At 57.1% G+C, this 12,520-nt stretch overlaps 1 protein-coding gene across 1 annotated transcript in view; it reads right to left on the bottom strand.

Moving 5' to 3' along the window:
* Positions 1-87: 87 nt before the first annotated feature.
* NECAB2 (N-terminal EF-hand calcium binding protein 2) overlaps positions 88-12,520 on the bottom strand; it is a 33,318-nt gene continuing 20,885 nt past the window's right edge. The window contains exons 6-13 of the mRNA XM_080643753.1: positions 10,829-10,965; positions 8,183-8,301; positions 8,011-8,090; positions 4,959-5,012; positions 4,268-4,380; positions 1,643-1,720; positions 1,092-1,183; positions 88-520 (exon numbers count right to left, since the gene is read on the bottom strand). Of these exons, the coding sequence (XP_080499879.1) occupies positions 492-520; positions 1,092-1,183; positions 1,643-1,720; positions 4,268-4,380; positions 4,959-5,012; positions 8,011-8,090; positions 8,183-8,301; positions 10,829-10,965 (702 nt within the window). The 3' untranslated portion in view covers positions 88-491. The remainder of the gene's footprint in view (positions 521-1,091; positions 1,184-1,642; positions 1,721-4,267; positions 4,381-4,958; positions 5,013-8,010; positions 8,091-8,182; positions 8,302-10,828; positions 10,966-12,520) is intronic.

The following is a 12,520-nucleotide window of genomic DNA, read 5'->3' as shown; positions in this document are numbered from 1 at the left end:
TTCATGGCTAATGAGGGCCCCATGCATCCCAATGGCTTCACCCCTCCAGCTGTTATCACTAGAAAACAAGTAGAAGCACAGCACGTGACTGTTCCCAACGGCAGTTTATTTTGTGCTTATCCCAGCGGCGGCTGTTCGCCTAGCATGGCACTGGCTACGTGGGCGCTACGGCTGTGTGCAGACTTGGCACAGGCCTAGGTTGGGCACTACAGGGTGTTGACTCCTACCAGGTAGAGGAATGTAGACCGGGAGTGGAAGAGGCGGAGGTGTGGCCTGGGAGGAGTGAGGCCAGAGAAGGCCGGTGTAGTGGGGGGTGTGAGGAGGCCGGGGAAGGGGTTCGCCTTCACTTCAAACAGTGGGAAAATACATTCTTGTTTGGAAGTATATGGAAAAGACCGCTCATATACCAAAGTTTCTAGAAAAGAGGGGGGTGACCTTTATAAGAAGAGAGGGAGGGTGCCAGGCTCGTCCGCAGGGCGTTGGGGAGCAGATCAGTCTCGGCCCACCGTGCACCAGGCAGCTAGTGAGGGGCAGGAGAGAGACATTAAGCAGAGAAGGCTGTTGGGGACCTGTAGCCCCTTCCCCGTGTCCCATGGGCGCTGCAGTGAAGGGCAGCACATCCCTCCTCCCCCCGGGCCCACACTGGGTGCTGGGCTGTGACTCACAGGCCTGTGGAGGGGATGGCAGTGGGGCTGTGAAGGTGGGGGCCTGCCCTGGACTGGAGGGCCCATGGCAGGGCTCTGGCACAGACCCACAACACATGGGCTCTGGGCCCACCTCCCTAGTGACTTCGGCCTCCGGTCTTATCTGAGGCCCTGTCCTGTGGCCTCTCCTGTTGTTCCAAGGTTGTAGGCCAACCTGTGTCTCTGCCCTCCTCACCTCTCGGACCCTCTGCGCACCTGGCACTGATGTTGAGCACCCATCTGTGGACTAGAATTCCTGGCAGCTAAGGGGGCAGAATAAAGGGTCATTGGAGGATTTGGGCCTTGCCCTTGCTTAACTAGCCCTCTGTGCCTGGCGGAGGCTGCTACTCCTATGGGCACTGGGGCACCCCTAGTGCTATCCCAGACCTCCCCCCACCTGCCCTCTACCTGGCACCGAGATCCTGGAGAGGGCCTCCGGCTGGCTCAGCGTGTCCACCTTGACATGCCGGAACGCCTTGCACACGGGGCTCTGCAGGTGCCTGTAACCCATGGGGCACTGGTGAGCCCTTGAGGCTGGGGCTTACACACCTGATGTGGGCTTAGCCATCATGTGAAGATAAGAAGGCGAGGCCCCAGGAAGGCTGATCTGTGGGGCCCGAGAGAATGAGGGGCAGGTTTGGGAGGGAGAAGAGCCTGTTTCTTGCCTCAGTGAGCATCGTTAATGAGACAGCTTTCCTGGGTTTTTTCCCGCTGGGGCAGCAGCTTTCAAACAGGAGTGGTCTTGGCCTCAGATCCCAGGGCCCTGCATTCAGGACCCAGCTGAGGGGGTCACACCCTACACTGAGAAATGCTGCCTCCCACTGGCTCCAGGGCACAGGAAGCCCGTGAGGCCAGCGTTCTGGGTGGTGGGTGCTGCTGGGACTGGGCTCACATTACCCTCCCCTCTACACTGTCTGGGACAAGGAGAGGGGCTGGTGTTAGTGGACCTGTGTGCTTACCTCTTCCACTCCTCCTCTGTCTCCCAGAACTCGTAGACCACAAAGGTGAAGCCGTCCGACAGCCTCCCAGCGGCGATGCTGCAAGGGGAGGGGCGAGGTTGGAGGCAGGATTAGCCTGGGCTGCCCTCCTCTGGAACTCAGTTCCCTCATCCCTCTGTCCCCCACCACTGCCCTCAAACCCCCAGAGCCAGGCTACGGGATACCCTCAGACCCTGGAAATGAGAGCTTGGCAGAAGCTGGGGCACCCAGTTTGCCACCCGCCCAAGGCCGTGAGCCACAGTGCTGCTGCCTTTCTGACGGGAACAACCCAGAGCCTGCGGGCCAGCACCTGTCCCATCACCAGAGCAAGGCCTGGCCCCAGACAGTGGCCAATTCATGTTTGTTGAATGAATTACAATGAGATGTCATTTTAAAGGCTGAATATTTATTTTCTCCTTCATAATCGCCTTCATTTAATCCTTAACCCTGTGGGTCAGAATTGGCCAACTGAGGCTGGGGCAGGGCCCCGCTGGGTCGGGGGTCCTGCAGGCCCAGTCACTCCCGCATTGCCTCTGTGAGAGCAGCAGCCCACTCACCTTGATTCACATAGGACTGGGGGTGCTTCCCAGAACGCGGCAGAGCTGGGGGCACTGAGGGCTGACCGCCACGATTATATCAGCGCTAGCACCACCCCTCTGGCCTCCTGCCTGCCCCCAGCTGCTTCTCTTTTTCCCACGCTCAGCAGAACAGAACCCCGCAGCCCTCGGAGGAGAGCTGTCATGGTGGCGGCTGCTGTGTAATTACAGGCAATCCCAGGTTCGCCACCAGGACAGATGCAGGGAGGGAAACAAGGCTGCTAATAGTATCATTAGTTCATTAGGCTCCAGCTAAAATTACAGGTGCCTGCGGGCTTGTAATCTGATGAGAGCCTGGGGGACTGGGGATGCGAGCCGCCCACTGATCAGATGTAGCCATGGCCTTTCGCCAGATCCAGAAAGCGCTGCTTATGGGCCTGCCTTTGCGACAGATGAAGGTCATCGGAGCAGCTTGGTGCGTCTAAGTCTGTAGCTGCAGCAGAATGAGGCACTGATTGGGTTTTGGGGGTGGGGGGGTGTCTCTGGATGGCCAGGAAAACACAGCAGGCTGGCATGGGGTACAGGAAGGACACAGAGTATGAAGCCCTACTGCGTGCTGCCTGTGTGCAGAGGAGGGGCAGCTAGGCCCCTCTCCGCCCCACCCCACCCAGCCCTGGGCCCTTTGATCCCCCGCCGCCGTGAGCACACTGCTATTGTGGCTTTTGGTGCCATCTGCATGCCCACCACTCCCAGCCCGCCCTCTCCCAGGATCTCCACACTCCTACGCGGCATCTCGAATTTAACGTGACTCTCCCACACCAGCACGCCTGACCTCCCTGACTCCTCAAGGTCATCACACACCAACCTCTATCGAGTTTCTGAAGCCAGACAATCTCAGATGCCGCCTTGTCTCCATTCCACACCCCTCACTGTTCTCCAAAACAGCTCCCAGCTCTAACCATGTCGTGCCAAGGCCATGCCCCTCCCTGGGTGACCCCAGGGCCTCTCCCTGGCCCCTGCTGCACACAAGAGGCCAGCCCGTGTCTCACTCTGCTTGCACATCTCCAATACGGTCCATTGTGTTCCAGACGAGCAGCGCGGGAGTGCGTCCTGCCCGCCACCCCGGGCCCTCGCTCTGTCGCCTTGTCCAGACATACCTGCTTGTTCTCAAACATGGCACCTTGCTGCCTCCCAGGCAGTGGCACCAGCTGGTTCCAGCCCACACTGCCTTTCCTCAGACTCTGCTGCCTGAATGCTCCAGACGCAGGCCTCAGTGCACACACAGCCTCTCCCCTCCCCAAAGCCCCTTCCTTCTCTGGAAGGACCCTGCTTCCTGGCCTCCACAGCACCCATCACCCTTCAGAACCACCCCTCTTCCTCTGTCCTCTCCCGCCACCTAGACCACATGTTCAATAACAGCAGCGCCTGATTCACGCTGCACCCCAGCTGGCTCCCCAGGGAGAGGGTGAAGGCGCGTGCTCTCAGGGTGCAGAAGGCAAACTGGACAGGGAGGACTGGGGCAGAGAATGGCACAGAGGCCACGGCTACTTCCTGGGCACAGATGGGTGGGCCTGGGACAGGAGAGGGCCCAGCGACTTGTGCCAACAGCCCTCTGGGACCACCCCCGGTGAGGGTGAGGGTGAGGGCTGTTGTCTTTTGTGGCCCAATCTGATATGGCCACGGCCACCTGGTTCAGCTCTGCCGAGAAGCAATGCAGGCCTCAGCAGCAGGGACCAGAGGGTGAGGCCTTGAGGGGCAGCCACATAGTAAAAGGAGCCGCTGATGTTACGCAGCCCCAACTGCTCAGCAGGCACTGGCCTAAGCCCTTCCCATTCCTTATTCCATTTACACCTCCAACAGCCACAGGGAGTGGGTCCAGTCAGTGCTCCCATTCTACAGATGAGTAAGCTGAGGCCTGGGAGATGAAGTCACTCGCCACGTTTGCACAGTGGGGAAGAGCCTCAGCTAGGACTTGACCCGCTCTCCTAACCGCCCTGCTAGGCTTTCCCGGGGGTATGGGTTGTCCTCGGAGGTCCTGCCCTGTCCTCCACCCCGCCCACAGCTTACTCACTGGAAGCAGCTCCTGGCTCCAGCGGTGCCCCGCAGGTACTGTCGCAGCGAGTCCAGGAACTCGCTGAGCTGCTCAGGGCACACGGCCATCTCCTGCCGGACCAGCTGCAGATGCTGTGGGGTGCAGGGTGAGTGAGCTTCCTCGGGCTCCCTAACAGCCCTCTCCCCACAGGACCCCAGCCTCCCCACACCTCCCTCCTGAGAAGACAGGACAATTGGGTCAAAATAAAACAAAACCCCATGCACACATGCTTTCCATTCTTACATATGAACACTGGCTAAAAAGGAACAAGAATTCTAAAAATCCAAATGCAGGTAGTAGGCCCACAAATGCTGAAAAACAGGCAGGGTGTGTCAAGAGGCTCTTCGGAGGTGCTGGGCTGCCTGCAAGGCATCCAGGGCTGAGATGCAACAAACCAGTGACCAGCAACATTCATTTCCAATCAAATCAGCGTTTTGATGTCCCTATCCTGTTGATCACTTGGTTCCAGGCCAAGCCTTTTTACCAAAGCCCTGGTATCTCAAGGAACACCTGTGGAAGGGGAGGGCCCAAGTGCTGGGCCACATCTCCCCCATGTGCTCCCTGGGGATGGGGTGGCAGGGCCTTTGAGCCGCTTGTATCCTGAGTCCTGGGTTCAGGCAGGGACTGGGCCCCAGGCGGGAAGGGAGGCCTCAGGGGAGGGGGTCCTCACCATGTTAGTGCCTTCTTCATCTGAGAGGTGCTGCTGCAGGTCAAACCAGAGGGTCTGAAACAACAAAGCATACAGTGATGCTGGAGACAAAGGCCACCTCCATCAGGGAGGCCTCCAGGATCTCCACGATCATACCAGAGTACCCAGGGCCACTGCAGAGCTCCAGCCCCTCCACACCAAGGTCCCAGGGGCTCGAGTCCTCAGGCTAGTGGGAGCTTCCAGGGGCCAGGCCTCACTGGACAGGGCTCACTCCACCCCCCATGCACAGTGCTGGCTCAGAGGGGACCCAGGAAGTCAGGCTGGGAGGCCAACCACAGGAAGTGGGGGAGATCCCTTCTGGCCCTGGCATCTGGGGGCACTGGGAGCCACAGAGACCAAGCAAATCTACTGCAGAAGCCATGAAGGAGACTCCATTTTCCGGCGGTGTGGGGGGGTGCGGTAGGGGGAGGAGGGTGCCTTGGGGGAGAGAGCAATGGGACTCAAGATTCTCGAATCCAAGATGCCGGGCTTTTGCCATAATTGCTGGCAATAGCCCTGAGATTCCCCATCAACTTACAAATCGCCCCCAATCTTAACCCCTGATGCCCCTTGAATTGAATGGTCTAAATGGGGTGTCTGTTTTCACTGGCCTTCCGCAGCCCTGGGCTAAATGCTTTACAAATACACCTTATTTAACTCCCAGACTCCCTGCCCCACTGTAAGCTCCAGGAGAGCAGGAACCCGTGCATGCTGTTTATGGCCACATGCTAGCGTCCACATCAGGGCCAGGACGCTCAGGCATGCTCAGTGATCACTACTTAGCAGAGAGTCCTGGGCTCCAGAGGCCACACAAACTGGCTAGGTGCTGAGCCTGGATTTGAACTTGGGGCCTCTCTCTTCCTGGTTCTGCTCCCTTTAACGTGGGCACCCCAGTAAACCTCTGTGCCTATCCTTATCCACCTCCCCAGAGGACAGCTGCGTCTTTCCTCTCTCAGAGCACGTGTGTGCCATCGCTGGTTTTTAAGGAAACAGACTGGCAGATGTGTTGGCCTGTGACCTGTGCAGGTACCGCCTTGAAATTCTTAATTGAACAAGGGGTCCTGCACGCTCATTTTGCACGAGACCCTGTAAATTACACCACTGGTCCTGGAGAGGGTGCTGACTTTCTAGACAAGCGGTGTACACCTTAGTGGGCAGCCAAGGTGTCCGCCAGGGGCTAATCCGTTTCCATTGGTTTACAACCTTCTAAGTGGGCTCCTAGAAGGCGGGGGTTGTAACTGGCTTTGTGGCTTTTCCCAGCAGGCAGGGCCACAGGAGGAGGAGGAGAGGGGAGGGTGGGAGAGGTTCAGTGGCACCCACGTCTGCCCCACCCTCCAGGCCCAGGCAGAACCTGGAGTGGCTCTGGTTGGCTCATAGAGGGCGGGCCCGGAGGAGGCCCTGGATTGGCTCCTACTCGGGACCTGGGCCAATCAGAGGCCGGCGAGCAGGGCCCCGCCCCGTCTCCAGGACACCCAGGTGCTCAGCGGTTACCAGCCTGCCCCTGCCTGTTGTTAAGGAGACCAGGGCGCTAAAAATAAACTTCAAAGAGCCTCCTTCTCCGGGAGCCTGAGGAGTTGTTATGACAACCGGGCCACTGGGTCCACCGAACCGCTGGCTCCCACCCAGCAGCTCCCTCTAAGAGGGGGAGATCCCACCTGGGCCTCAGCCCTGCAGGTGGGGTTGCTGCCACTTCCTCCAACTCCCTGCTTCCCACCTAGGCCTCCCTCTGCCCCCCAAGGCTTCCTCCTGCCCCCACCAATACTTCAGAACCAACCCCCAAACCCATCAAAGTACTTTTTTTTTGCCCTTCTGCAAAAGATGTAAGAAATTCAGAAAAGTCAGAGAAATGTAAAATTGCTGCAACCCAGGGCTCTGAGATGATTGGGTTATGTAGATAGATGGGTGTGGTGTATACATCTCTATAGTTTTTAGCACCAGAACGACCAATAATAAACGCTAGCATTGCTAATGTTACATACTAGCTTCACAGCAGGCTCTGTGCTAAGGCATTAAAGACATCGTTATCTTGACTCCTCAGCACAACCCTGTGAGGGTGCTATTCTGTTTTTCTTCTCTGTTGTCAGAGGAGAAATCTGAGTCTCAGAGAGGGTAGGTCACTGGCCCAAGGTCACACAGCTGCTAAGTGGAGTGGCCAGGCTTCAAACAGGGCCGTCTGATATCTGAGTCCATTGGTAAACCTGAAGGCAACCCGTTTTCTTTCTTCCAAGCAATGGTCAATGTTATGGGCTGAACTGTGTCTTCCCCAAATTGAAGGACCTGAGAATGTGACTACATGTGGGGATAGGGTCACCACAGAGGTATTTAAGTAAAAATGAGGTCACAGGGTGGGCCCTAATCCAGTATGACTGGTGTCCTTATGAGAGGAGGGGACACCATGTGAGGATACCATGTGTCTTCTGGGGAGAAGACAGCGGTCTGCACGCCGAGGAGAGAGGCCTCAGCAGAAAGCATCCCTGCCCACCCCCGGATCTCAGACTTGTAGCCTTGAGCTGCGAGAGAATAAACGTTTAAGCACAGCCTGTGCACGGCACGTGATGGTGGCAGCCCCGGGAAACTGGTACAGCGCACTGGGAGTGCCTACTGAGTCATGACCTGGTCTCTGTAAGGCCGAGTCTTCTATTATCTGTGGACGTGCCATGTCGTATTTGAAAGCTCACACGCTGCTGGCCATTCAGACCGTTCATCTCTCCTGGGCCGTCACCATCCCTCAGGCCCTTGCAGCTCCCCGAGGCTCTGTCCCCTCCACCCACGCTGCTGCTGGCTACTGTCTGCTCCTTGCGATGCCCCTCCTGTGCCCGCCCACCCCACAGCTCCTCCTCCCCCCAGGCCCCTCTCCCTGAGCCTGCACACTGGGCACAGTCTGGGGTCTGTCCTTATCTCAGTCTCCATCTCCACGCTCCACTGGGTGATGCCTTTCCCAGGCTCCCTGACTTCTGCCCCAAACTCTCGGCCTAACCCAGCCCTCCCGGGGTCTGGGGAATGGAGAGATGGAGGTGGGGGCCCGCGACCTTACCTTGCTCTCCAGCCGTCCTATTAGCTCTGCTAAACGGCTGATCTGGGCCTCCAGGCCCTCCTCCTTGGGGTCTGAGGTGACTGAGAAAGAGGAACAGAGACACCCATGTTGGGCAGGGGAGCTCCCAGGACCCCACCCAATGCCCCCAGTCCGGGCCACCGCCTGCTCTCACCAGAAGGCAGGCTCCTCTCTCGTTCTGTGGCCATGAGCTTGTGGCTGGGGACGCAGGGGGCACTGGGGCTTCCATACCAGGTCTGCACCACGCCAGGGCTGGGCTTGCCGTGGTTCTGGCTGCAGTGCGAGTGGGAGAGACACACACGGTGAGGGAGGCCGTAGGGCCCTGAGCACTTCTGCAACTTTGACAAACATAGGCACCCACTGAGGGCTGAGACGTGCAGCTCGCCCCATGGAGCCCGTCCCCGTGAAGTGGGCCTCATGCCTTTGTTTTAGGAGGAAATGAGTTGGCCAAGACCACGCAGCCCAAGGGACTGACTCGAGATATGAACTCAGCCCCATTCTAGGCCTCAGCCCAGGCCCTGTTCCCAGGAGGTTCGGTTCCAGGTCCCCGCCCCCACCCAGTGGCTCACAGCTCCCTACCCCCTGCCTGCTTCACTAGGAGCCAACGTGGTGCCGTGTCTGTGTGTGTGTGTGTGTGTGTGTGTGTGTGTGTGTGTGTGTGTGTGAGAGAGAGAGAGAGAGAGAGAGAGAGAGAGAGAGAGAGAGAGAGAGAGAGATGGGGGCGGCGGGGGAGGGGGCTGGGTTTGTACTCTCTCTGAAAAGGGGAGCCTTAGACCTGGCCGAGAGGAGGCATATGACAGAACAGCAGGTCCTAGAGAGGGACCTGACCGCCTGTCCCCACCCCCACCACGCACACACGTGTCCACACGTGCACAGCCCCCGCATGCCCTGACAGGCACACTCAGCTCACCAAACTCTGTGCCTGGCACAGCAGCAGGGACTCAACCAATGCTTGGCAAAGGTCGAACACCCATGCGCGAAGAGATGCTGGGAAACTCACCACAGGCATACAAATACACACTGACACGCGTGTCCACACACAGCACACGCATGCTCCCTGTGGACGGCCACCACGCGCGGTCTCAGCTCTTCGGCCTTGGGCAGTGCTGCCTTGTGCGGTCAAGTCTTTGTGAACCTGCAAGCTCACAAGCCCCCTGCAGAGGGTAGCCTCCCCCCCGCCCCCGCCTGCAGTGCCAGAAAGACTGGCGGAGTCTCTGAGGTCCGATCCTGGGGGCTCTACAACCAGCAGCCAATTAAATGTGGCCCTCGGACCCTGAACGGGGCAGCGGAGTCCCTGGGCGGCAGGGTTTGAACCCGCAGCTTGTTCCGGGAACTGACCTCATCCGGGCCGGAAGCAGGATGGGGACTTGCAGCCCAGGGGAGCTGAACTAGCTGAGGTTTGGGGCCAGAGTGGGAGTGTGTGTGGAGATGTGTCTCCCAACGAGACGTGTCACCCCACCCCACCACCGACATTCCAAAGTGAGGCCCCAATGGGGGCAGACGAGATGGAACGAGCAAAGTGCAGCAATCGTATCTGTTCTACAGCAGGACAGAGACGGCAAGTTTTAATCGGGACAGTGACAGAAAACGAAGGAACTCTCAGTGTCGGCGCCCAGAGCTGTGGCTAACGGGACCCTCAGAAGCGCGAGAGCGATCACGAGTGCAGAGCTCTGGGCTCAGCTCCCAGGGATCCCACTCGGGGGGCCCGGCCGGGGCCCCGGACCTGCATGTCCCATTTCCCGGGTGACTGGCTGCAGGTGTTCCGAGCAGACACATTTCGGGAACCGTATCACTGAGCAGCTTTGCAATCACACCTTACTGGGACCAGCTCCTCACCAACCGACTGTAAGACACTCCAACCCCACACAGCAACCAACACCCTGCCACGCCAGGCCTCTGCCCGGGAAACCCGCGGCCACACACGGAAATTCAAGGGTCAGTGATGCTTGGACCAGACACCTGGCCCTTGCTCGTGTCTATCTGCATGCCTTTATTTCCCCTTTTTGCCGGGCACATCAGCTGTTCTGGAAAGAGCAGGCAAAGAGAAGTCTGTCTCAACTCGGGACAGTAAATGCAAGGACTCATAGCCCAGAACTGGCACTGCCCAGACAGGAGAACACCCCTCCTCTAGGCTAACCACCTCACAGTGTCCCCAGGAAAGGGGGGGACCCCCAGAAGCTTGTCCATGGCTTCAAGGACATGCAAACAAGGCCTTAAATGATACTTCAATAACCATCGCTCCATCTCTCTTTCAATCCTCCTGAGAAAGTGACTCGGTGCCACCCTGTCCCCGTGCCTTGGACGGTGTCCCAGCCTCTGACAAGGCGGGAGCCGGCCTCAGGATTCCAGCTGACAGCAGGTGCTGTTGGACAGCGACTTCGTTTATGGCACATTCTCCAATTATGGTAACCACATACAGGTTCCAAAATTTACCTCCAGTTTTCAAAAGTAAGTCAAGCAATAGAATAGTCTTGGGTAAAGAATAATGTGAGTGGTGTGGGGACGTGGTAAAATGGATGAGAGTCTGAGAAACAGTCGTAACTGTATGCATCGTATGTAGGTACTGCACGCACACCAGGCGTTCTTCTAAGCATATATATCTCACTCAGTCCTCACAGGCACTAAGGAGGTGGGTATATAATTGTCCCCACTTTACAGTCGTGGAAATAGAGGCACAGAGAGGTATAGCAGCTTGCCCAAAGTCACCCAGCTCTCAAGTACACAAATATCCCTAGCCAAGTCGCAAGTTGGTACGTGCACGGCATACCCCATGTGACCCTGCAAGGGCCCCTGGACGCACCGGATCTGGCTGGTCTGCTCTTCAATGGCCTCCACTGCACTCTCCACGGAGCTCAGCAGCGACTGGATCTGACTGGCCGTCTCCTTCAGGAGGAAGCGGGTCACAAACTGGTCCACGTTGCTTCCTCCCTCATACACCTGTGGAGGGCAGAGAAGGGACAGCCAGGGTTAAGGGTTGGGGAGGAACGTGGGTGTGGGGTCTGGCCCAATTGGAGGGGCACCTGGGGTCCGTGCTTTGCCTTACAGTGGGAAGGGGGAAGCCCACGCCACTACTGCCTTCTGTATCTTGGAGGCTATCGAGCTCCTGGATCAAGGCCGGGGCATGGACTCAGGCCAAGGTTTGAGCCCTGGCTTCACCTCTTACTAGCTCTGTGACCTCTAGAGCCATACCAGCAGTCACTGTAGTAGCTATCTTACAAGGTCATGGTGAGGATTAAGTGACAACATGTACATAAAATGCTCAGCACAGGGCCTCAGCAGGAAGCAAATACTCAATAAACAGTAGCTACTATGATAAAGTTGGTGGTGGTGATGGTGATGGTTGTGATGGTGATGGTTGTGATGATAATGGTGGTGGTTATGGTGGTGATGATGTTGAGGGTGATGGTGACAGTGGTGAAGGTGGTGGTTGTGATAATGGTGGTGGTGACAATGGTGACGGTGGTTGTGGTGATATGATGGTGGTGGTGATGGTGACAGTGGTGAGGGTGATGGTTGTGATAATGGAGGTGGTGACAATCGTACAGTGGTGGTTGTGGTGATATGGTGGTGGTGGTGGTGATAGTGATGGTTGTGATAATGGTGGTGGTGACGGTAGTGACTGGTGATGGTTGTGATGATAATGGTGGTGATGGTGGTGGTTATGGTGGTGATGATGGTGAGGGTGATGGTGACAGTGGTGAGGGTGATGGTTGTGATAATGAGGATGGTGACAATGGTGACAGCGGTGGTTGTGGGGATATGATGGTGGTGGTGATGGTGACAATGGTAATGGTGGTGAGGGTGATGGTTGTGATTATAGGGGTGGTGACAATGGTGACAGTGGTGGTTGAAATATGATGGTGGTGGTGATGGTGACAGTAGTGAGGGTGATGGTTGGATAATGGAGGTGGTGGTGATGGTGACAGTGGTGAGGGTGATGATTGTGATAATGGTGGTGGTGACGATGGTGACAATGGTGGTTGTGGTGATGTTGTAATGATATGGTGGTGACATTGGTGGTTGTGGTGATATGATGATGGTGGTTATGGTGACAGTGGTGAGGGTGATGGTTGTGATAATATGGTGGTGACAGTGGTGGTTGTGGTAATATGATGGTGGTGGTGGTGATGATGGTGACAGTGGTGAGGGTGAGGGTTGTGATAATGGTGGTGACGGTGACAATGGTGGTTGTGGTGATGGTTGTAATGATAGGGTGGTGACAGTGGTGGTGGTGGTATGATGGTGGTAGTGATGATGATTAGTGGTATTGTTCCTGATGTTGTTGTTGACAGAGATAAAGCATTAGGGGAGAAGAACTCACAACCTCCTCTCCCCCTTCCTTCTCCGAGAACGACTCTCTGGGCTCCTGGGCCTGCACACCGCTAATCAGAGAAAGGATAGATGAGAATCAAAAGCACCCAGAGAGCTTAAACTGACTCCCCAAAGAGGGTGCCCGAGCCTCAGTCTCAGAGGGAGGGCGAGAGGAGAGTCG

The sequence above is a fragment of the Plecotus auritus genome (assembly GCF_963455305.1).
Source record: "Plecotus auritus genome assembly, chromosome: 10".
Taxonomy (NCBI): domain Eukaryota; kingdom Metazoa; phylum Chordata; class Mammalia; order Chiroptera; family Vespertilionidae; genus Plecotus; species Plecotus auritus.
Note: the sequence above shows the minus strand (reverse complement) of the source record. Positions and strands in the feature narration are given on the sequence as shown.